This window comes from Anguilla rostrata, chromosome 1 (genome assembly GCF_018555375.3).
Source record: "Anguilla rostrata isolate EN2019 chromosome 1, ASM1855537v3, whole genome shotgun sequence".
NCBI classification, from domain to species: Eukaryota; Metazoa; Chordata; class Actinopteri; order Anguilliformes; family Anguillidae; genus Anguilla; species Anguilla rostrata.
In genome coordinates this window covers 70,854,875-70,879,562 of record NC_057933.1, presented here as the reverse complement: position 1 = coordinate 70,879,562, position 24,688 = coordinate 70,854,875, and the positions used below count along the sequence as shown (strand labels likewise).

Sequence of the window (24,688 nt, the reverse complement as noted above, 5' to 3'; positions counted from 1 at the left end):
TCGGTGGAAACAGAGAGACGATATGGAGAGAATGGGCAGTGGCCACAGGGCACGGCAGAAGGAAAGAGTGAATGAAATGTGAGCGAAAGAGGAAATTTAAATGGGTCCCAGCGATGACCGCTTCTTTTCCCCAACAAATGGCATAAGTAATTATTCTCATTAAAAAAAATGAAGTCACAGAGGAATTATTTGATTTATTAAGATTTTCAATGTAGAGAGACACACCAAGATATTACCAAATAAACACAATAACTCAACATATATTTCCTTTAAAGCATTTAATTATGTTTTTGTTGGGATTAATTCAGCTATCTCTATCTATCTATCTATCTATCTATCTATCTATATGTCTCTCTTTTTGTCTGTCTGTCAGTATAATTTAACAATGTAACTATTGTTGTCACAGATTCCTTGCATACTGGCACTTTGACCTTGGCCTACACTGAAATGAGTTTGAAAAAGGTGTTGAGCGCGAGGACTTCACACTGCAGTTCATACATCTGCCTCGACTCTACTCTCATGGCACAGACTGAAAGACGACGCAACAGGGTGTTTCTGTCCAGGGGCCTTCCACTCAAGCAGTTTCCGAATAACATGTCTGAAACGTTCATTAGTCTCTTGCTTTCCTTTAATAAGTATATGCTATGAGCACAAAGAGAAATGTGTGTGACTGGGCCTCAAAAAATGAGGCAAGCAAATAACTGTTTTGGCTTTGGTACAATGGCAATGTTGGATTGGCCTGCGAAGAGGCGATTCGCAGAGTCTTAACTTTCGAAGACATCCGTGTTCTCATCGATCAGGCCTATTGTTGGTATCAGTGCCTGTTTGTAGGATGTATAGCTTACAGGGGACATCTTATCAACATGAAACAAAAATTCCCAATTTGGCACGTATCTTCGCTTTCTTTTTATATCCTTTCCACCCACACATTATCGCATGTTGTTTTTTTCCAAGAACATAACCGCCGGGCAAACGAACAACCAATCGTACTGCGTATGTCTGTTGGCCGCAGTGTGAAACTTGCATATCTGCACATTACCCATACGGGATGAACATGTGAATTATCTTCACATCGTACCGCTGTACTGGTGCTACACACGGGACAGGTTTCTGTCTCTTGCCTCCTTCAGATGGGGATCAACCCCATGTCATCCAGAGAACTGCAGCAGCAGCTGAGTCAGCCCAGGTTTGCTCTGAGTGACCTCCGTCAGAGAGCCCCACACTGACACATTGCCTCTTCAGCTCAAACTCGGGTCAAAGTGCCAGGCCAGCATGAAATCTCCCGGACACGGAGAACAGTACAATTTAGCCATACGATAAAAAATGAATAAATACATTGGTTATGCGTGTCTCAAGGCACAACCTTGATAACGGATACAGTAGAGTGGTCAGCAGTGTGTAATTGTGGCAGACGTTCTGCGATGAAATAACGGAGAAAGTGATGGCCAGTGGTCAGTTTGGTACAACAAGGAAGTGTTGCTGTCAGTAGCAGCAAGTGCTTGCCAGTTCATTCACAGTTCGGTTTAAATGTGGGGAAAGTGTGAAAGTGTGAACCTACAGCAAATGTGAATGTATGTCAGGGGATGAGATGTGCGCATGTATGGTTATGTACTTAACATAAAAGAAGGTAGGCAATCTATTGTGACCTTCAAAACTGCGACATGGTCTTCAAAGTCACATATTTAAATTATACTATTCTAGTACTATTATAATTATATGTTCTAAAATGCTTATATAATTCTTTTAAAATGGCAAGGTGCCTTCATGATGTAATCAGAATACCACATTTGTAAGTTAAGTGCCTGGACATTCAACCAGCTTCCAAAAAGTTACCATCCATTCATTTAGTTAGAAAAGCAAGCTTGGATTTGTCTCACTCTAATGTTTCTTTCTCAAACTGTAATTTTTTACAGAAATAGTGTACTGGTTGTGTACCTTTGCTTTTTATGCCATTTAGAACACCTCCAAGTTATCGGACGCCTCCAAAATACACGGTGAATTGAAAAATACCTACCTGTTGGAGAATCTGATTAAATGCCATTTATTGAATACTGACCCCTTTGTTTTTTTGTTTTTGTTTTTTTTTGCATGTCAGGACCATAACTGTACCCTTGTGCCCATGTGAGTGTTGAGTGCCTACTGTGTGTGTTGAGAGCACGCCCCTAGCTCTCTCTCAGTGTTAGCGTTAGAGGGTAGAGTAGTGTCCAGCAGGGGTAACACCAGCGAACAGCATTCCCGTCTCCCCTCCTCCTTCAATTCAGACCACAGAGAGGGGGGAAGGATGGAAGTTGGGGTTGATGAAGGAAAAGCCCTGGAAGTCGCCTTGGTCGATTTCCGCCAGCACGTCGGGGTCAGAGGGGGTCAGGACCGACGGGGCGGCTGTGAAGAACTTGTCAAAATTCTCCCCTTTCCTTCCTCCCTGAGACCAAGAAACACGGTGTTAATGCAGTGCACAATCAGTAAAGCGTTCAGTGTTGATTCAGCTCTTATATAGTACATATTGTACCACATGTACTGTGTTAGTGTTGAATTAATTCTTGACATTTTACTGTGCATATGCATTGTGTTAACACTCCACGTGAATGACACCAGAACAAAACACATGTGTGTTCCCTGCATATCGTTACACAAATCTGAATGCGTGATGAGAAGCAAGAATTCAGGCCAGACAGTCATTCCTGTATACAGGAATGAAAATTTCTGCCTATGTTGTAGATGATAGAAACATGGAGAGAGAGAGAGAGAGAGAGAGAGAGAGAGAGAGAGAGAGAGAGAGAGAGAGAGGGAGAGATTGAAACCCTGAGGGGCACTAACAGTCCTGGGCTTGAATGGAGGTTGGATCTCCAATCTCTCAAGCCTCTCCCAGTCGATCCAACGGAAGAAGGGATGGTCTCGAATCTCTCTCTCTGCCTCCTCCCCACTTCCGAGACGCTTCCCTGGGTGTTTGGTCATGAACTGAGAGAGGAGGAGAGAGAAGGGGGAAGAGAAATAGAAGAAATTTAGAGCAATTTCAATATATATATGAATAACTTTGGACTATATTAATAACTTCAAGTACACACAAAATTACAACGTGAAGATAAACACTATGCTCTACCACAAGCTTCAAGTTGCACATGTGATTCAGAAAGTGCTGTTAACACAACTTTGCATGCTCTGCTCCATTATTCTGTGCTACCCAGAACTGTACAGGAAGTATTGATTTTACTGCCAGGCATGAGCTCCCTGGAAGAATATCTACAACACAGCACAATGCAACAATGCAACAAAACACAACAAACTCTTCAACAGCGCTGTCCATGCACACATCTCAAAGCACTCCATAAGGAGATTACACTGAAAACAAAGCACCAGGATCATCAAAATGTCAAAACCAGGAGGAGCAGGTACACGAGAACAGGCAGTTTGCTGGAGCTACACCTGTGATATGGACATGGGCATTGAAACAGCTCAGATCAGTCCCTGCCAAACTGTGCCACAGTGTGCCAGTGTGATCCACAGCTACACCGGCCTGTTTACCCCTTTGCAGATGGAGACGGCTTCACGGGAGAGGTTCTTTGGGTAGGAGACACTCTGCTCCATGATGGCCTGAAACAGCTCCTCCTCGTCCACTCCGTCAAATGGAGGCTGAGAGAGAGGAGGCGGAGGAGGAGAGGAGCTCAGAGAAGGACGACAGGAGAGGAAAGGAATGATTAGGGGGGGTTGTTGGGGGGGGGGGTTGTTGAGGGGTTTTGTCAGATTTGGCAGGGTTTTCAATGTGGGTTTGGTTGTGTGTGGGGAGACTGTCAGAGAGTATAATACAGAGACCGTGTTTGTCCCTAACCTTCGCTGATTATTTTTTCACAAACACATTCTGGCAAGTTCATTTTGGTGATCGATGAACCTGCCAAGTTAAGGATAAGTGTTTATTGAATCCAGTACAGAGAGTGAATGGAGTTTACCTGTCCAGCCAGCATTTCATACAGCAGGACTCCATAAGACCACCAGTCTACAGCTTTTCCATAGGGCTGGTAGGCCACAATCTGTAAGTGAAAAATAGAGAGAGAGAGAGGAGGGCAAATCTATTGTGAAGCAGGACTTCAGGCCAGGGGAGTTATTCTTGCATGCATGAGAGAGAGAGAGAGAGAGAGAGAGAGATGGGGAGTAAAAAGGACCAGGCAGAGCATTACAATGACTCTGAGTTTGTGTGTGACGAAGAGTCAGAGAGAGAGGGGGAGAAAACGATTCATCCTCTTGCCTCTAGGGAAAAATATTGTATCTTTCCCAAAATGACAGGAACAACCAAATCAATACCTAATTTACATAATAAAATCAATAGAGTGGAGTTTAACTGCAAGCTTAATAATTAGTTACTGATGCACGCAGTTGCCCTCACCCTTTATGTGCACAAGGGCATGCACACAAACACACATGCAAAAATCAGTCTCACAAAATGCTCAACAAGGAAGCAGCATGAAAATACCATATAAACCAGTATAAACACACTTTTTTGTGCATGTACTAGCTCTGTTAACACACACACACACACACAATATCCAGCCCACTGTGACGGGTAGATTGACTCATTCACTAAAGGAGAATGCAGTGGTTCATTCAAACGCACGGCCAGGGACCCTGAAGACAGTGAAAGTGAATGAAGCAGAAACACACTTTCCAGAAAGGGCAGGGAAAAGAGCAGGAGCGAGAGAAAGAAAAGCAGGATGAAAGAGCTGAAATGGGAGGGGGGAGACAGAGGGGAAAAGAGACCGGGGGGGGGGGGGGGGGGGGACCTCGGGGGCGATGTAGTCGGGGGTCCCGCAGAAAGTGCGCGTGGTCTCGTTCTCCAGCATCCCCTCCCTGCACATCCCGAAATCCGCGATCTTGATGTGGCCCTCGCCGTCCAGCAGCACGTTGTCCAGCTTCAGGTCCCTGGCGGCGAGAGAGAATCTCAGGCTATTACAGCAACATGGACACGGCCTGTACAGCGCAGTACACGGCACTGAATACACAAGGGCTCTCTAACCCTGGCCTGGCGGAACCCACAGGATCTGCTGGTTAATGTTCTCCCCCTAGAAGATCAAGAACCAGTTCAGATCCGAGAACGCAGGTGAGGTGGGTCAACTGTGTTTTCAGCTGCTCCGATCGACTGATTGAGTGTTGAGCAGCGGCAATAAACCGGCGTGCCCTGTGGCTGTCTGCGAACAGGCCTGGAGATCCATGGCGCATGCACACTGTGCGCACAGATTAAACAGAACTGAACGCTCACGCGGCGCATTGAAAATGGGGCACAGATTTCCACGTTGGCGGGCCGCGGCGGCGGCGGCGGCGGGCACGTACCTGTATATGATGCCTTTGCTGTGGAGGAAGAAGAGGCCAACGGCGACCTCCGCGCCGTAAAACCTAGAGGGTCGAGAGTTTGCGCCGTGAGAGTGAATTCTCTGACTTGTAATTGATTCTCCCTTATTGTCATTTTCAGTGTTGCCTTCATTGCTCCCTGACGCGATCCATAAATCACGGCGCAGGGAGAGAGAGAGAGAGCGAGAGAGAGGTAGAGAGAGAGAGGGAGAGAGAGAGAGAGAGAGAGAGCGAGAGGGAGAGAGAGAGAGAGAGAGAGAGAGAGAGAGGGAGAGAGAGAGAGAGAGGGAGAGAGAGAGAGAGAGGAGAGAGGCGAGAGAGGAGAGGAGAGAGGAGAGAGAGAGAGAGGAGAGAGAGGAGAGAGAGAGAGGAGAGAGAGAGAGAGAGCGAGAGGAGGAGAGAGGAGAGAGGAGAGAGAGGAGAGAGAGAGAGAGGGAGAGAGAGAGAGAGGAGAGGGAGAGAGAGAGAGAGCGTGTGTGTTATTGATCGCCGGGCGCGGGTTACTCACGCGGCGTGCGGCTCTTTGAACTTCCCCACGATCTGAATGTGGAACATTAGGTCGCCGCCGTTGACGTACTCCATCGCGTAATACAGACGGTCCTGCGGAATCACAGTCAGCGTCAGCGAAAACTCCCCACAATCGATGACTCCTCTTTTCTTTTTTCTTCTTCTTCTTTTTTTTAAACTCTCTTGAGCGTACGCGCTGGAGGGCTGGCTTACGCCACTTGCTGACAGCGGCGCAATCGATGTGATCACTGATAATCCATTTCCACTTCTCTCGTGTCAATGTTCCATTCATATGAAGCATACAGGGGACGCTTCAGTAACATGGATGCTGTCATCAGTGCAATGAAAAAAAATGTATTATATGGCATAATAACTAACACAGCCTTTCCTTATTGAATGGCATACTCTGTATAGCCACATAATACAATAGGACATAGTGGCCATTTTCATTGACATGGATGGAAATCAAATGAATTGTTGTCAAGACTACAAGAAGGTCATACAATCACCATTTATGCAAACATACAACTAGGGTTGATAAATGGAGAACATTTGAAATCATGCAAAATATGTATCTTTTGAAAGACTGTGGTATTAAAATTATCACAATGCTATGAATATTAGTATTTTTGCTTGATTAATATGCACAATTCATGTTAAAAATCCAGAACACATGCACGTACACACATACGCACACACGTGCATACACAAACACGCAAACATACTGAAGAACACATAACAACTTTCATATATACCAGTATACACATGCATACACATGTGCAGACTTACACATAGCATGCTTACATAAAGTTACAGACACAGTCACACACACGCAAGAGCACACATGCACATACACACACGCACAAGCACATACATACTCATTATGTCATTACATTACCCCCTCCAGTCAAAATTAAAAAGCAATCTGCTCTTGTTAAATAAACTCCCCCTTAGGACTGGTAACGACCTTGTTAAAAGACGCAAAATATTAATTTATTAATTAAAAACGGGGATCTGGGTCAAAATAGAATAATATAATTAAGACAAAAAACAAGCAGAAATAGATCTCGTATTTTCGGATTAATTTGTTATTAAATAGTGTTAATTATGGTCTGGTTGGAATTGCTGACTACAGTGTGTTGGAGCGCATTGCTATGTAGTATGATTCTTCTGTTTCAATCCCGAAGGGCATGACATGTTTCCATTAAAACAGAGCGCCTCGCCGAATCAGTTTGGTCACTCCGTGTGATTCGCCGAATCCCCTGCTCTTCAGAAGACAAAAGAGTCTTCGAAAAACCCGCCAGACCGTGACCTTTGGTGAGTAAAGCGGAAAAACTGCCCGTTCCACTATATCAGGGTTAATCTCAGCAGAGGGCTGAGATCTACAGTGGCGTAATATGCCATGTGACATTAATACTATGGAACGTAGCGGCATTCAACGAGCACGTTGCGCTTTCTCAGCCCTATATTTCATTGCCGTCGCTGAAGTGCTACGAGTTGGGATAGTCGACCAGCAGCCCCGGAGGACAGATGCAACCCGCCAAGAGCTAACAGTAAAACCACAAAAAAAAAAAAAAAAACACGGATTTAACACCCATCAGATATTGGACTAGATCCAGTTCAGCATCTGGACATTTTATTATGAATGTGATAAAACAATAGCTATGCATATTTTATGAAGGTTTCTGCAGTGGTCAACACATAATACATGATGTGTATATTGTTCTCCAAAGGGAAGTGGAAAACGTGTGGCCTGCCTGCACCATTTCAAAAAATAAAATAAAATCTAGGCTCAGGGAACATTTTGAGCAGTGTGTAGTGTGTGCTGTCTCTCTCCTTACTGTTGCTTAGGTCAGTCAGCAGTGTGTGCTTTCTTCAGTGTGCGAGGTCAGTCCAGTGTGTTTCTGTCTCTCTCCTCTCTTTAGAGTCAGTGTTGGTGTGCCTTAGTGTGCAGTCAGTCAGTATGTGCTGTCTCTCTCCACTCCTTACAGTCAGTGTTGGTGTGTGTTAGTGCGCAGTCAGTCAGTGTGTGCTGTCTCTCTCCTCTCCTTACAGTCAGTGTTGGTGTGCATTAGTGTGCAGTCAGTCAGTGTGTGCTGTCTCTCTCCTCTCCTTACAGTCAGTGTTGGTGTGTGTTAGTGCGCAGTCAGTCAGTGTGTGCTGTCTCTCTCCTCTCCTTACAGTCAGTGTGTGTGGTTGAGCAGTCTAGTGCTGTCCTCTCATTACAGTCAGTGTTGGTGTGCTTAGTGTGCAGTCAGTCAGTATGTGTCTCTCTCCTCCCTTAAGTCAGTGTTGGTGTGCGGTAGTGTGCAGTCAGTCAGTGTGTGCTGTCTCTCTCCTCTCCTTACAGTCAGTGTTGGTGTGCGTTAGTGTGCAGTCAGTCAGTGTGTGCTGTCTCTCTCCTCTCCTTACAGTCAGTGTTGGTGTGCGTTAGTGTGCAGTCAGTCTGTGCGTGTTGTCTCTCTCCCTTACAGTCAGTGTTGAAGTGCGTTAGAGGGCAGTCAGACGGCGTTGATGTGCTGTCTCTCTCCTCTCCCCCACACACCTCAGTCTGGAAGGCGCAGTACAGGCAGGTGAGGAAGTGGGGGCGCCCGCTGAGCCCCAGCACCCTCCTCTCCACCATGGCGCTCTCCGTGTCCTCGTCCTGGAAGAGGACGTCCTTCTTCAGCACCTTCACCGCAAACAGCCTCTCAGTGCTCCTCTCCTCAGCCAGCAGAACCTAGGGCAAGGAAGGAGAGAGGGAGAGGAGGAAGAGGAGGAGGAAGAGGAGGAGGAGGAGGAGGGGGGATGATAAAAGGAGCACAGAGGAGGTGGGAAAAGTAGGCAAGGAAAACGAAGACAGGAGAAGAGAGGGAGGAAGGTGGAGGGCAGGTACATGAGAACCCAAACGCACTGGACTGAAAGCTTCACATTTGTAAAAGGCTGCAGGCAAGCGCATATTCTCACCGCTTACTGATTGATCTTCAAGACAAGCTAAAAAGAACTGCAAGCGCAGAATTTTTGGCTGCTACTGAACGAGCCAGCAAATGGCAGTTTTCCTCACTCCAACATTAATTTAGGGGCTCCCCTAAGGAAAAGACTGTACTTTCAGTTCACCACTAGATGGTGTAAAGGCACCTATAAGGACACCCACCAAACTAGTCACAGACAGTTCCTGAATCATGCCTGTTCTCATTTAAGGCTATGTGTGTTAGCCAGCTAAAATCATCACAGTATTGTATTTGACTGCATTCATTCCTTCCTCTCTCTCTCTCTCTCTCTCTCTCTCTCTCATTGTTTTCCCACTATCACCTCATTTCTCTTTTATATTCCTCTCAGTCTGACAGCAAGCCAAACAGTATCAAAGAAGATGCCAGCTTTTATGCCAAGTTTTTATCTAAGTCAGTCTCAACTATATTTCCATCTTATTTTAGCATACTGAGCACATTTTTTAAAATGTTAATAATAGTGTTCATAATAACACCATTTATTTTACCATTTATAATAATGTTCATATCAAATGACTGCAGGGAGGACTCAATTACACCCAGAATGCACTGCCATAGCAACAGGACCATTTGCATTACCCGCTCACCGTGATGGATCTGCCACCAGCAATGCAACATGCAGATCCACCACATAAAGGACATTCCCTAGCTTAGGGAAAGTAGAGTGAAGCAACTGCAGTTGACTGTGTTAAAACCTGCATCACTCCCAGTACCAGCAATGAGTGACAGTACCTTGCCAAAGCTGCCTTTGCCAAGCACCATTAAGAAGTTGAAGTCCTTCAGTCCCAGTCGGATCTTCCCTGGGGAGAGCACTGAGGGACAGGAGGGAGTGGGAGCAGTCACTGGGGTTGGGACAGCTATTGGGGGAGGAGGCAGGGAAGGGGGCGGAGCCAGTAGGGTCTCCTGACGAGCGAGTGAAAGTGGATTGTGTGTTTTGCGGAGGTGTGGGTGAACAGAAGCCAAGGTGAACAGGGGGAGGGAGGGAATGAAGAGAAGAAAAGCATAAAGTTAGAAACTGTATAATTAACCCTCTTTTGTGTTTATAAGAAGCCATCAAATGGGTCAGAACTTCGCCAGGAACAGAAACAACATGCAATGAGGAAAAACATCTGCATAATTATCAGGTAGATTTCCACACCAAGTGAATTTCAGAGGAACGATTATGCTCTCTAGTGGTGCTATTGTGAAATTGCAGACCCGGACACAGCTGTGAGAGATTCTTCTTTCCAAAGAATCCGAGGCTTGAAATGATTATTTTCCGCTGCCTATCTATTTTAATGGGCGAACACCCGTAGCATAATGAGCATAATGAAACTACACCATAAAAAAAATGATGTGTGCACGTAACTGCCGTTATCACGCACTGGCAAACGCTGTTTCTCCTTTCCTCACCTGTAAATCCTGGTCCGGGACAGGGATGTTGTAGTACTCCCCCTCGTCCTGGTTGAGCAGCTTGAACCAGCCGCAGACGGAGCGCCGGAAGATTTCGCTCACGCCGAAGGACAGCGCCCCCATGAAGTCGTTCCGGGAAGTGCGGTCCCAGTCCCACACCTCCACCGACAGACGCCGGTCCCACTGTCGGCCCCGCACCGAGCTGCGTTTAGGGGGGGGGGGGGGACAATCTCAGGTTGGGAAACTGACGGGCGTACAGACGGACACAAAATCACGGACAGAAACAGACCTTGCGCGCACGTGCGCGTGCACCGTGAGGCAGCGCTGAAGAAGGTGCGCATATCGTACACGCGCACGCCTCTTCAACAAACGTGCGCACGTGCTCGTAAGGCACGAACACGGACGCACGTGCACGCAGGCACGCACGCACGCGCGCAAACCCACAAGGTGAAGCTCTCGTTCCACACGGGGTTGAGCGTGGAGCGGATGGTGCGCGTCTTCTGCTTGCTCTGGCTCTTGGGGTCGGGGATCAGCTTCAGCTTCACGTAGGGGTCCGAGAGCCCGTTTGGGTCCATGGGAATCAGGTTCCGCGCCTCTCGGACTGCAACGGAGAGGGAGAGTCAAACCGGAATAAACAGGGTCTGCAGGGCGATACAGTCTCCTCCACTGTTATTATATGAAATGTCTTAATGTCTACTCATATCTATGAAAGACCGACTCGAGAACTGTTATCTTCTAAAAACTTAATCTCTGTGGCTTTCAAGACATGGTTAACTATTGACATCTTTATGCAGTGTTGATGATTTTGTTTTTTGAATTCTGTGGAATTCTTGAACACCGGTTTGAGAACTCCAGTCAGCTAGGACCAAATCTGCTTGAGAGAAAAAAGGTTGCCTAATAAAGCTACTAACAACATTCTGTTGCGCTGTACTTCACCAGTGGCCAGTGTCCTTCGGATTTTAATGCAAGCGGATGCCATTACTCTCTCCCGCGCACGTGTCATCACTTTAAGCAAGGGCTTTACGTGATGGCTTACTGTGTGCCAGAGATAAGCCCTTTAGCTTGCGCGCGCAGACGACACATAAAAAACTTTATGTACACAGTCAATGTCGAATGCTTCAGCTGCCGGTAATGACATTTCAATCTAGAGCAGCCATCTCAGGGGCAAATTGAATCTGGAGGGTGGACACAGTGTCAGCCAGGGGTGGCTGTGCCACCTCCGCCAAGTCTGCTTCACTCCCAGTGGTTTTCTTTCCTCCCCGACAAAGGCTTCCCTGAGACTGTTGCCTTCGGGCTCACTCCCTGGGGAGATTCACGGTTTAATTCTCAAAAGGGTTTATGATGTCCACACCCCTGCCGCTTCAAAATGGATCTGCCATATCAGCAGTGGCAAACCTGACAAACAACCCCCCCGTCTTTTCAAAGGACGAGCTCTCGAGCCGCCGCCGGTCTGGACAGCACGGAGGCCGCCGCGTCTCCTTCCGGTGAGTAATGCCCTCCGCACTCCACACGTGCGGCCTCTCTCTCCGCTTCATAATCGCCCTCCGCGTGCCTGAGACGTTTGGAGCGGTGGGCCGCCAGGTCCTGGAGCCGATCCTGTCTCCCCACCCCAGCCTTTCAACAGTCACCCTACAAAAGCTCTATCCTGCGTACCTGGTATTACCACACCTGGTCCTGGGCAATTAGACCCAAGAAAACACAGAGTTAACTGAGTGTTTAACTGCTAATTGATCAATTTAATGCTGAGTAACAACTAAAGCGGGCAGATCTTGCAGCTCTGCAGGACCTGGGATGGGAGTCCTTGCTGTAGGCTGTGAACCCTGTCCCCAGTTCACCAGGTCACAGTGGCTAGTAGCAGTTTCCCAATGTGGGTTCTCAAACTGCTGCAATGCACACATACCTCTCTATTTTTCCATTACACTCACGCCCGGGACTGTTTGGCAATCTTTGGCAAGCTTCTATGGCGTAACTTCCTGTATGGAATGTCACCACGGAGACAGCTGAAAGATCCTTACCTACCCTGGATCCCTCCACAGAACACTATCTTACCTCCCGCCCGGGCCACTTAGACCCCACTCAGTCCCATGCCTGGTCCCGGAACGCTGTGACTCTCACAGCTGGCCGTTGCTCATGGCAACCATCAGAAGAGCATATTGATTTCTCACCAGAACACAGCGATTGCTGCACACAGCTGCTGGTCCCAGGCGCTGGTGCTGTCCCACTTAGACGACTGCAACTGCTCCCTGCCAAACACCGCCTGACCACAGTGAACCAGCTATAGCTTCTCTGCCCAACCAGCCTTTAGTTGGTACCTCTCGTCTTCACCCACTGGCTGCAGCCGCAATTTCCCCTCCAAGACCGGGTGCTGGCAAGCTGGACCCCCTCTATCAACCACCCCCAGGCCTGCCCGGGCCTGCCCAGGCCTTATGTTCCCTCCACTGCCGGTGTGTCCGTCTGCCTGTCCCCTGACAAGCGCTGCGGCGATGGACCGCTCGGCCCCAGCCTTGAGTGAAATCATTTACTTTCAAAAGCAACCATCCCTCCATCATCCCATTATCGTTTTGCTGAACCTTTCACGGTGGAGACATTAAAACGTAAGACTGTTTGATTGATTGATTGACTGACTGACTGACAAATTGACTGAATGATTTATTGGTGACTGATTGACTGGCTGATTATACCTGTGATTAGACTGTAACATAAAGCAACATTTTTTATTTATTTATTTATGTATTTATGTATTTATTTATTAACCTTAATTTAGACAGGGGTAGGTTGACTGAGCATGCATGCTCTTTTACAGCAACACCCCGTTTACGCTGCCAAATTACCCTAACCCGCATGCTTCAGATTTCTGAACTGCTGCATAGCAAGTGGGATTAATGTCTGGCTCAATATTTGCACTGTGAAATTGATGTGAATGACGGACGGCACGTATGAACATTTTCAAAGATTTCCAAGGGCGCCCTTGAAACATCGTTGATCAATATCAAATTGACAGCACTTGTGTGACGTTTCCTAGTGTTCAGAGCTGATGTCCCGCAGTGTGCTCTCTAGCCAGTCAGTGCTGTGACATGCAGCAAGCTCCGCTCTCTCTCTCTCTCTCTCACCTGTGATGTGAATCTCCTCTCGCTCTCCTCTGATGGTCAGGTGGATTCGTCCTCTCTTCTCCGTGTGGTCATGGCCGCACAGGCTAGGAACACTGGACTCACAGCGCTTGTGTACATTCATCTCACAGCCTGCGTCACCACACGCACACAACACACACACATACGTACACACACAACACACACACACACACACAACACACACATATGCACACACATGCACACACACACACACACATGCACACACACATACATACACGCACACAACACATACATGCACACACACATGCACACGTACACACACACACACACACACACACACACGCACACACGTTTACACACATATTACACACTTTCTGTTGCCCATAGAGATACTGAGACACCCACTTGAGAAATATGGGCTCATATTTGTAGATACTCTGTTCATAATTATTAACGCTTGACTGAATCACTAATAACTATATTAATAAATATCAGGGTCATTAGCTGGTTTTATGTAGACTAATTCATTTATTGAGTGGGAATGTGAACATCTATTTTCCTGGTGTAAACTTGCCCTCTGCTTGAAAGGGCCAAGTAAACACGGCAGTGGTTCTATGTGATGAAAAGGCAAGGCACAGCACACACATATACTGCAGTATTTTTACATAGACACTACTCAGTCATTACTCAGTCATTACTGAACCGTTACTCAGCCATTACTCATTCATTACTCAGTCATTACTCGGTAGTTACTCAGTCATTACTCAGCCATTACTCAGTCATTACTTAATCATTACTCAGACACTTCTCACTCTCTACTCACTGGAACATCTCATGCCCTGGTGGATGAGGCCATAGAGCAGCGAGCCACAGTGGTCGCAGAAGGTGGGACTAGAGTAGGTGTGTATCTTGAACTTGTGTTTGCTCTTCACGTCCTGAGATGGAGGTAGACAGAAAGAGAAAAGGAAGGAAAGAAAGGTGGAGAAAGAGAGAGACAGAGATTGATAGAGAGAGAGAGAGAGAGAGAGAAGGGAAAGTGGGAATAATTGAGTCAGAGGAGGAGAATTTGCGGGGAGGGATATAGGGAAATGGGTGGAGGGAGAGGTGAGGAGGTAAGAAGAAGGTGTGAAATGGAGTGGGATAATGAGGGAGAAAAACCAGGACAGGTGGAGAGAGGGACAGGCACAAGGGCATTAAAGCAGAAAAGCAGAAGAAATGTGACAGGTCAGACAGAGAGGTGGGACAGGGAGGGGTATTTGGGTTTGAAGACAGCTTATGGCACATATTTGGGGCAGTTGGACGGGGAATGTGCGAGAGCATTCGGGTAAAAAAAAAAACAGATAAAACACACGGCATCAGATTAAATGGAGAAAGGTGATAATGGAAGATCAACGATCTGACAGAGGCGGAGATAGAGTAGAGGCAGGATGTATATTACACAGTGCATCAGGGTTCAAAACTAAAACTCTGATCTGGAGAGAAGAAAAAAAGAGAAAAAGAGAGTAGTGATTAAAATGATCATAATTATCTGGCTCCCACAGATACCGTCCTGTTGGCTATTAATAGAGCGAGCACACATTTCTCATGGTAACGGACCATACCGTCTGCCTTCCTCTCCTCTAAACGTCTATTTACAGCACCTATCTACTCCTTCATTCTGCTCTGTTACATACTGATCCGAGCGCAGAAGATTCCAACCTTCAAAGCGACTTTTTTAATCTAAGCAAATGAAGTGTCTCTTCAGGTGATCAAAGTTATAAACCAGGCTGTAAACGGGGTTTCGTTCTGCCAGATCCGAGTTCAGATAATTTTATCTGCGCTTCCACTTGTCGATCTGCTCGTGGTCACAGCCCTCCCTTTTCAGTGCCCCGATCTTTGGGCCTTGCCTCGTGAACCACCGCTCTACCAACCCCCCCCCCCTCCCTTCTTCATACCCCCTTCTCTTCATTTTCTGCCAAGTACATTTTTTGTAAGTCTGTTTCATTCCGAGCCAAACTCTCTTCCACTCCATATTCCCCTCTCCCTCCTGTCAGTCTCTCTCTCTTCTCTCTCTCCAAAGTCTCTGATCAACTCTCTCACTCTCTCTCTCTCTCTCTCTCTCTCTCTCTCATTTTCTCCTTGACCTCATTTCTGTTCCAGTTTATTTTGCAGGAAGAAGAGAAAAGACAAATATCAGAGAGGGAATGAAGTGAGCAGCAAGCCGTTTCAGTCTCCCTGTTTCTCTCCCCCTCTAACTCTCCCCATCTCTCTGTGTCACAGTCAATGCACTACGGTGTCTGTGCAGTTAGCTGCTGTTTATTAGATCAACAGAAGGTCTCTCCCCATTTCACACAGAGACAGAGAGGAGGACAGGGGAGAGCACGAGATAGAAAGAGAAAGAGACACAGAGAATGAGACAGAGGAAGGGGGAGCGGGGGGGGTGGAGTGGTCTGAAGAGGAGGGATAAGATACGACCATAAGGTTCATGCAGTACCTCAGGTTTTTGGGTTTTGGGGGGTGGATGGGTCTGAAGAGGAGGGGAGGGGGGTAAGATACTACCATAAGGTTCATGCAGTACCTCAGGTTTTTTTGGGGGAGGGGGGAGTGGGTCTGAAGAGGAGGGGATAAGATACGACCATAAGGTTCATGCAGTACCTCAGGTTTTGGTTTGGGGGGGTATGGGTCTGAAGAGGAGGGGGGGTAAGATACTACCGTAAGGTTCATGCAGTACCTCAGGTTTTGGGTTTTGGGGGGGCGTGATGGTCTGAAGAGGAGGGGGGTAAGATACTACCATAAGGTTCATGCAGTACCTCAGGTTTTTTTTGGGGGGGGAGTGGGTCTGAAGAGGAGGGGGTAAGATACGACCGTAAGGTTCATGCAGTACCTCAGGTTTTTTTGGGGGAGTGGGTCTGAAGAGGAGGGGGTAAGATACGACCGTAAGGTTCATGCAGTACCTCAGGTTTTTTTGGGGGGAGTGGGTCGAAGGAGGGGTAGATACAACCGTAAGGTTCATGCAGTACCTCAGGTTTTTTGGGGGATGGTCTGAAGAGGAGGGGGTAAGATACAACCGTAAGGTTCATGCAGTACCTCAGGTTTGGGGCCCGTCATGGCTCCAGGACAGGTAAAGGTGACAAACTCGTGACAGCGCTTGTGAACCACAAAACCGCATACTGATAGAAAGAGGTGGGGGTACGGGTGGTGAAAGGGAAGGGGGTATTAACTAATGAACTCATTAATTAAAAAGATAAATTAGGAAATCACATGAAATCTTTCTGGATTATTGTGAGTAAAAGAAAACATGCAGCTTATTTTGATGATGTGTATCTAGCTATAACAATGATTAAACTGGGATTAAAATTAAATATCCAGTAGCATAATTACACTTCAGGCTCGTCCTGTACGCACAATGATTCATTTTTGTGTATAAACAGCAGTTACCTTGACACTGGAAGCCCTGCTTTCCAATACCCCTGTGAAATAAAACAAAGATGTGTTATCACACTTCAATCCCTTTTTAATTGAATTACAGCACTAAACAATAAGTATATACATATATACAGACGTACAAATACAATATCATTATCTTGGTGTGTTTTCCTGCACCACACAAGGGAGACAGCACCTATACGCATCTAAAGCTCATAATCCATCTAATTAATGTTGTAGTGCCGTAGAATAGTACCATCTGCAGTTAGTAGGATGCATCTGTAGGATGCATCTGTCAGCAGTGTGAATATTCAAGCACATCATGACTTTAATATAAAGTAATTATATAACAGATTTCCTCTAAAATACTACCATGACCACAACAGACCAGATCTGTCCACGCAACACCATTAACTGTGCCTTGTACTTGTAAATAACATAGTTTTCTGCTTCCTTTAATGGATGGAGACATTCCCCCAAGCATTAAACATTTATCACCTCAAAACAATTGGATACCATCCCAACCCTCAACAACCAATCAGCAGTGAGGAAAGGGCCTGTCCATCTAGTAATGAGAAAAGGCCAAGCCTGCCTGAGCCACTGACTCAACTGTCGTTGTGGCCGTTGCTCTGATAATGATGACCAGTCAAATCAGGGAGATCACCAGACTGATCCCCAGCATGGCCTGGTCTTATAATGGCCGGTCAAGTCAGTAAGATCACTGCTGAGTCCTGCATATCATACCAGAAAGCCAAGGTCCCTTAACTGATTAAGGTCTGGCAGTGTTCGATTGGATTAACACATTCATAAGCAGAATATACTGAATGTGAACCGAATCTGCGTACATATTTCTGGCTTTACTTTGAGATTCATTTTTAGCTAAGCTTAGCTAAGTGAGTAAAAAAGCTAATCAAAAAAAAAAAACATTTTGTAAGAGACATGAAAAGAGTTTAAGATAAATTACTGCAATAGCTAGCACAGGCAAAGATAGCACAGTACAGTGCACCAGGGCTGGGTTATTCCAGTCCTCAAAGGCCTTCTGGGACCAGTGTTATTATCTCATTTAATTACTTAATTGAAGTCATTATTTGGATAGGGAATCACACAGCCTGGTGCACAACATGTAAGTTCCTAATGGAAAAGGGGAGTCAGACCCTACAGGGCAAGATTTACCCAACCCTGTCCTAGACATGGCAGACACCCTTCAGCATCCTCGCTGAAGTGAATCAGGGTACAATAATACAATGAAACTGTACTATGGGACGAAGAAGAAAAAAAAACAAAACAAAGAAGTACAGAAAAACACCGTGTACGCATCACCATGGACGAAAACAGAAAGCACTGGAAACACTCCGGAGGGTCGATAGCTGCGAATAACTATATATACAGTGCCCTCCATAATGTTTGGGACCACGACATATGTTTTCTTGGTTTGGCTCCGCATTCCTCAATTATGGATTTGCAAAATAACAATTGCATGTGTGATTGAAGTGCAAATTCTCAGTTTTTATTTAAGGGAATTTTTATACACTTTGGTTTCAGCATGTAGAAATTACAGCATAGAGCACCCCATTTCAAGGCACCATAATGTTTGGGACATATTAATGTTATGCAAATGAAACTAGTCATGTTTAGCAGCATATCCTTTGCATGCAATGAATGCTTGAAGTCAAGTGCCAAGTATCTTCTCTAGCGATGCTCAGCTCCTGCTTGTTTCAAGGGCTAGTTACCTTAGGTTTTCTTTTCAGCATTTGACATGCATGTTCAATTGGATTCAGATCAGGTGATTGACTTGGCTAGTCAAGAATTTTCCAGGTTTTGGCTTTGAAAATCTCTTTTGTTGCCTTAGCAGTATGTTTTGGATCATTGTCTTGCTGTAGGATGAAGAGCCATCCAATGGGTTTCGAGGCATTTTCTTGAACTTGAGGAGATCAGATGTTTCTGTACAATTCATTCTGATTCTGCTATCACAGTTACATCATCAATAAATACAAGTGAGCCAGTACCTGTGGCAGCTACAGTATACATGCCCAAACCATAACACCCCCACCACGTTTCACAGATGAGGTGGTACGCTTTGGATCTTGGGCACTTCCTTCTGACCTCCACACTTTGCTCTTACCATCATTCTGATACACGTGAATCTAGGTCTAATCTGTCCACAAGGAATTTTCCCAGAACTCTGAAGGCTCTTTTAGGTACTTCTAAGCAAACTGTAACCTGTTTCCCTGGCTAACGAGTGGTTTTCACCTTGCAGTATGGCCTCTATAGTTCTTTTCATGAAGTCTTCTGCAGGCAGTAGTCACTGACAGATGTCTGCCTGCAGGCATGCCTGCCTGCTGAAGGATGTTCTTGATCTGTCAGACAGTTTGTGATTTTTTCCTCATTATGGTGAGAATTCTTTGATCATGATCCGTAGAGCTGTTCCTTAGCCAACCAGATTCTTTGCGATTCCTGAGCTCTCTATCTTCTTAATGATGGTCCAAACAGTTGATTTTGGTAAACCAAAGGTCTAGCATATGTCTCTGACTGTATTTCTGCCCATCATGGCTTCACTGACTCTCATTGGCACAACTATTCTTGTCCTCACGCTGAGAAACGCCATTAACAGACTCCAAAGGCAATCAAAAGTCTAGAATCAAGACTAGATAGTGTAAGCTTAGCTTACAGCTGCACTAAGGAAGTAACTGAAAACACCCGACTAATCAGAAACACCTGCGAAGCCATTTGTCTCGAACATTATGGTGCCCTGAAAGGGGGGGGGGGGGTTTCTACATGGTTAAATCAAAATGTGTAAAAATACCCTTTAATAAATGCTGAGAATTTGCACTTTAACCACATGAGCATCATTTGATTACAAATCGAAAATGACTGAGTACAGAGCCAATTTTTTTTTTTAAGTCATTATATATAGAGTAAGATGTAAACCGTGGCATGCTGTGCATACAAGAATATATGGCACGACAGGGTGGAGATCAGCCATTAACCACCCTCTTTTATACCATGGCTGCAACTAAAATGCATGGAAAAAATAAAAATGAACGGTATTTTAAAAACGATGAAACCATTGCGTAAACATCTGCCACTGTGCTAAATATAGTTCCTATGTTAACGATAGATGGCACTAGAGTTCGGATTCTACAGAGTTGCCTATCACCATCAGCTATCAGGAACATAAGAGAAGAGATAAGACATTTAACAATGAAAAACAAAGTACACATTAACTGCTTGTATGGTGAGCAGACAGTTAACTAGGGTTTAGGCATTTACTCTGATCCACATTATCGGGCTACGCTATTTCCAAACTTAACAAATAATACACCCCCGACCACAAAAACACTTAGCTAGATTTAATGTGTTGCAACCAAAATATCTGCTGGATGAAAAGTCTTTTTCCACATATTTAACCTTAGAAATTGGTTTTGAGAATCTACTATTATAACCCGTTGCTATGGTTACATTTCCTTTTATTTAAAGAGTTCTAAGCCGACAATTTGAAGGTTCCTGCATCGTGATTCAGAACTGAATAAGGTAAAGTATCTGGATTACCATGCCTATACACAAGTAAGTATAATGTACGGCTGTCAACCAATCAGAACTGAATATTTATCCAAGCCATGGCATATATATATATGTGTGTGTGTATGTGTGTGTGTGTGTGTGTGTATATATATATATATATATACAAACACACCCACAATGTGATTGGTCAAGCCTTTGACATCCCAGCTGTTTCCCACAGGGCACGTGTTACCATATGAAGTCGGTGCAGTGGCTGCAGAAGGTGGGCTGCTTGAAGAAGCGGGCGGTGAACTGGTGGTCCTTCACCTCGATGATGTGCTTGTGCTTCAGGGCCCCCCTCCTCTGGAAGACGGGCACTCGGGGCGGCGGGGAGAGAGGGGAGGGCAGGGGGGAAGCCAAAGGGGACGGGGAAGGGGAGGAGGCGGCGAGGGCCAGTGGGGACAGGGAGGGGGACGGGGAAACAGGAGCCGACATGCTGGCTTTGGGAGGGGGGAGAGGGGGAAAGAGAGACTGCAATTAAAAGACATAAGGGTATAAGGCAGAGGTGATTCCGAATAGCGAGACAAGACAGACAGAGATATTCATTTTTTTTTCCTAGCAAATGAACTAATCCTCAGCAAATTACACCAATTAAAAATTTTAATATTTTATTCACTGAAGCAACTAAGGTAAGTATCATCCTTGCCCAAGGGTGGAACAGTTATGCTCCACTAGAGACTGAAACCTGCATCCCAAATTTTACAAGCTAAGTTCCGTAGCAAAAATACTAACACCTTAGACAGAGAGAGGGGGGTTGAGATATGGAAGATTGAGGGATGATGATTGACTGAGATTCTTATAAATTACACCCAGTAGAAGTATACCTAGTATTAAAGGGAGTACTAAAAATTGAGGTTTAACAGAGAAACGGCAGGACAGAGACAGTGATTTATGTACAGATAGAGAGAGGGAGGGAGGAGAGGAGGAGCGCGGCAGATGATAGAGAAAAGCGGAGTTAAGAAGAGAGCAACAGATGGAAGGGAATAAGAATATTGGAAAGGAACGAGAGGGGGAGATGAAGACAGAAGGACAGAAGTAAATACAAACTCTCAGGCATACCCCCTGAGAGAACCCTCCGCACAAAGCGATTAGCTTTAACTCCAAACCTGTATCTCACTCAGCCTGTCTCAGATCTCCATATCAACACAAAATCCCTTCCACCTCTCCCCTGTTTAGTCTCGCCTCCCTCTCTCTCTGTGCCCTAATTACATATTTACTATATTTATAATCCTCTTCTGGTTTTTAGTAAATAGGAAAGATATATCTGTATAAAAGTACACAGATAGTAAAACATAAGCCTATGAGAGCTACGAGATATGGAAATAAAACAGAGAGAGAGACAATTATAGAACTGAATCAGATGATGAAGACAATGACAGTGCCAGCACAAAAATAACAGCAATCAACAAGAAAATAAGACAAACGAAAAGGAGAGAACAGACAGACTTTCATTTAATGAGGAGAAAGCCGAGAATAAGAAACAAATAATCGACAAAAACAATGTGGTGTGGAAAAAAGTAAGAGACACAGTACCTGTATTTACAGCTTCTCGCTGACAGACTTGATCAAAGACCAAAGTGATCCTCTTCCTCGGTCCCTCTGTATCTTCCTCCTATCTTTGAATGTAAACCTTATCTTAACACTGCTGCCACTGATTTACATAAAAAAATAAGGAGTGAGAGAAAGAGAGAGAAAAAGACAATGCAAACTGTGACAGGGGCAGAGCCGAAAGGGGGGAAAAAAAGACGAAAACTTGCCAACAAAAAAAAAAGAAGGGGCAAGTGATGAGATAGAAGCTTTCCAGGAACCAAAGGGTGTTAGAGGAGCACAGTGCTGTATATCCCCACACCCCGGAAAAGCACAGGACGAAGAGGCAGAAGTGATATTCTCTTTCCAAGATTGATACTGGTTTTACCTAGGGGGAAGGGGGGAAAGGAAAGAGAGAGAGAGAGAGAGAGAGAGAGAGAGAGAGAGTGAGAGAGAAAGAGAGAGGGAGAGAGAGAGAGAGAGATAGAGGAGGGAGGGAGATGGAGGAATACGCAATGATTCATTTGAAATCTGGGTTACATCTCTCAGGAGAGTGAAGGATTGAGCAGAAGGGGGACAGAGACAAAAATTGTCGCTCGCCGTCGACGGGGGGCTCTCCGACAGCCAATAGCGTCACTGGTGGCAGCACCTGTGACGAGACCGGTTACCGTGATGTAATAGCACTTACAGCCCAACGATAGCGCCAACGAACCGAGGATCGCATCCCGAATGCTACAGGCGCGATGAAATATTAGCAGTCATCATAAGAGGCTTGGCAGTATCAAGGGCGACATTCATTAATGACAACGGTAGCTGGTGTTTAAGTACAGCGGGTACTGTATCAAAGTTTTATTTATCAAAAAATTTTCAGTACTGTGAACGTAAAAAAATGCTTAGAGGCTGTGTGGACGGATTCAGCACCATCATTCTTCCCAACAGTAGCAATATTAAAAGAGGCAGAATAATGAATGAGCAGAAAACTGGCGATAGCATCTACGCTATTGTGTCAGGCAACTGGGGCACGGTACAGTGTTAGCATTTCAGCACAGGTCGAACTGTCTATGGTAACTCTTGTGCAAGGGCTACAGAAACAGTGCTGTCGGGGCTAGGCAGAGGGAGACAAGGCACTACAGAAACACGGGCACCGACAGGCAGATGGGAACAATATGCGGTACACTGTACACACAGGCGCTCACTCTCTCTGAGGAAACCAGCAGTGTACTGTACGCTGACACTGAGAAAGGGCGAAAAGCAGTGAATCTACTGTCACTGACACAGGCACAATATTAACTGACACTGCGACTAGAGAACAAGGGAGGAGGGAGGGAACCAGAGAGATAGAGAGGGTTGAAGGTCTAATTAATGAAAATGTAGGTTATTAGTCTCTTGATGAAGACACAGCAAGAGAATTAATTAACAATTATAATTAGCAAGATTGTTAGAGAGCAAAATGGTGTCACTGTGTGGGTGCATGTACCTTTCAGTGAGTGTGTGTGTCCAAATAATTTAACTACGCACTGTTCACATACCAAAACCCAGCTAATAGTCGAGTCTACTCATATAAATTCATATGTATTACCAAAGAGCTTCTTATAATGTAAGAAGAGATCTTAGAACAGTAGTTATTAGTCCAATTTGCTCATTATGCAGTAAAATGGTTTGGGTTTGCTTTTATGATAAATAAATTCTTATACATTTTGGGCAAGGGCAGGTCCTGTGATGTGTGTCTACACAATTATTGTCTTCCTACCTATCATAACACTGCTTTTCCTTGGTTTTTGCAGTATGTTCATTGCTGTGGGGCCCACAACCCCAGCAAAAAGCATGCTAATTGAAGAGTGCTTAAACTCATCCAAGTCTTTTCCTATTAGTCAGTGGATGTGTCAGTCACTGTGTGTAAATCAATCACATCTTAATTCTGTTTCGGTAGCTGTCTCAGATCTAATTAGGCAGAAACTGCATCCAAGAATCACATTGTTAAAACAGTGCAACTAAATTTGTAAGTCTAATTTCTCTGCGCTGTGGATGTGCATGATCAGACTTGTCAACTTGCATTTCCCTATCCAAGGCTCGTATGAAACCCATCGTGCCACCCTTGTGCATTAACAAAACCATTTTCCTCCATTAAATTTTTAAATTGTTTGCTGCCATTTCTTATTCGAACATATAATTCCAACAAAACAATCACGTCGCAGGTTAGCAACGGCGGCGCCTCGCTTTTCGAGGCAAACGTATATCCTGCACGTTTCCAAAAATAAAGGCAAATTGATTAGCAGTTCCGGAATTCTCTCAGCAGCAGCACCACGGCTATAATCACCAATACAAATGAGAATCAATACGGATCACGCTGTTATGATTAAAAATATGCAAATAAGCAATTACAAGGCGGAATAAGTTCCACGGCTCCCAATCGTTTGCCGGGGGGGGGGGGGGGGGACACACGCGGCTAATGTGAATCCGTAATGTGACAGGAAGTGCTCTGCGAGCGAAGGGGAAGAGGCTGCGGGCGGCCCTCGGCGAGAGAGGCGGGCGGGGCGCCGCCGCTGCTGCGGGCCGTGTGAAAGGAGCGGATGAAAGGGCGAGAGCGGGCCTTTCATCACGGCCACAGAACAGGTTCCAGCGTGACAGGCTGCAGCGAGACAGGTGTTTGTCAAGGAGCGCGTCAGTCTTACAGAGGGGGGGGTGGGGGGGGGGGGGGGTCCCGAAAGACAAGGGCTGCACTTAGAGCAGCAACACGCTGTTCTGCACCAAGGGCTAGCCGGGTCACTGCAGGCACTCAGCGGCATCATTCTCAACACCGGCACCGGCACCGGCACCTCCACTATCATCGTCATCATCATCATCATCACCATCACCATCATCATCATCATCATCACCATCACCATC

General features: G+C 45.7%; 1 protein-coding gene across 1 annotated transcript; it reads right to left on the bottom strand.

The window, feature by feature from the left end:
* Nucleotides 1-174: 174 nt before the first annotated feature.
* prkcg (protein kinase C, gamma) lies at nucleotides 175-24,207 on the bottom strand. The gene is made up of 17 exons (XM_064309561.1): nucleotides 21,809-24,207; nucleotides 20,469-20,715; nucleotides 16,727-16,758; nucleotides 16,376-16,458; nucleotides 14,133-14,244; nucleotides 13,331-13,459; nucleotides 10,665-10,821; nucleotides 10,221-10,422; nucleotides 9,561-9,731; nucleotides 8,387-8,560; nucleotides 5,843-5,934; nucleotides 5,317-5,379; nucleotides 4,770-4,908; nucleotides 3,942-4,022; nucleotides 3,520-3,627; nucleotides 2,815-2,955; nucleotides 175-2,419 (listed from the first exon to the last, which is right to left on the bottom strand). Exons 2-17 carry the CDS (start codon nucleotides 20,708-20,710, stop codon nucleotides 2,258-2,260), a joined length of 2,088 nt encoding a protein of 695 aa, XP_064165631.1. The 5' UTR covers nucleotides 20,711-20,715; nucleotides 21,809-24,207; the 3' UTR covers nucleotides 175-2,257.
* Between the last annotated feature and the right edge of the window lie 481 nt (nucleotides 24,208-24,688).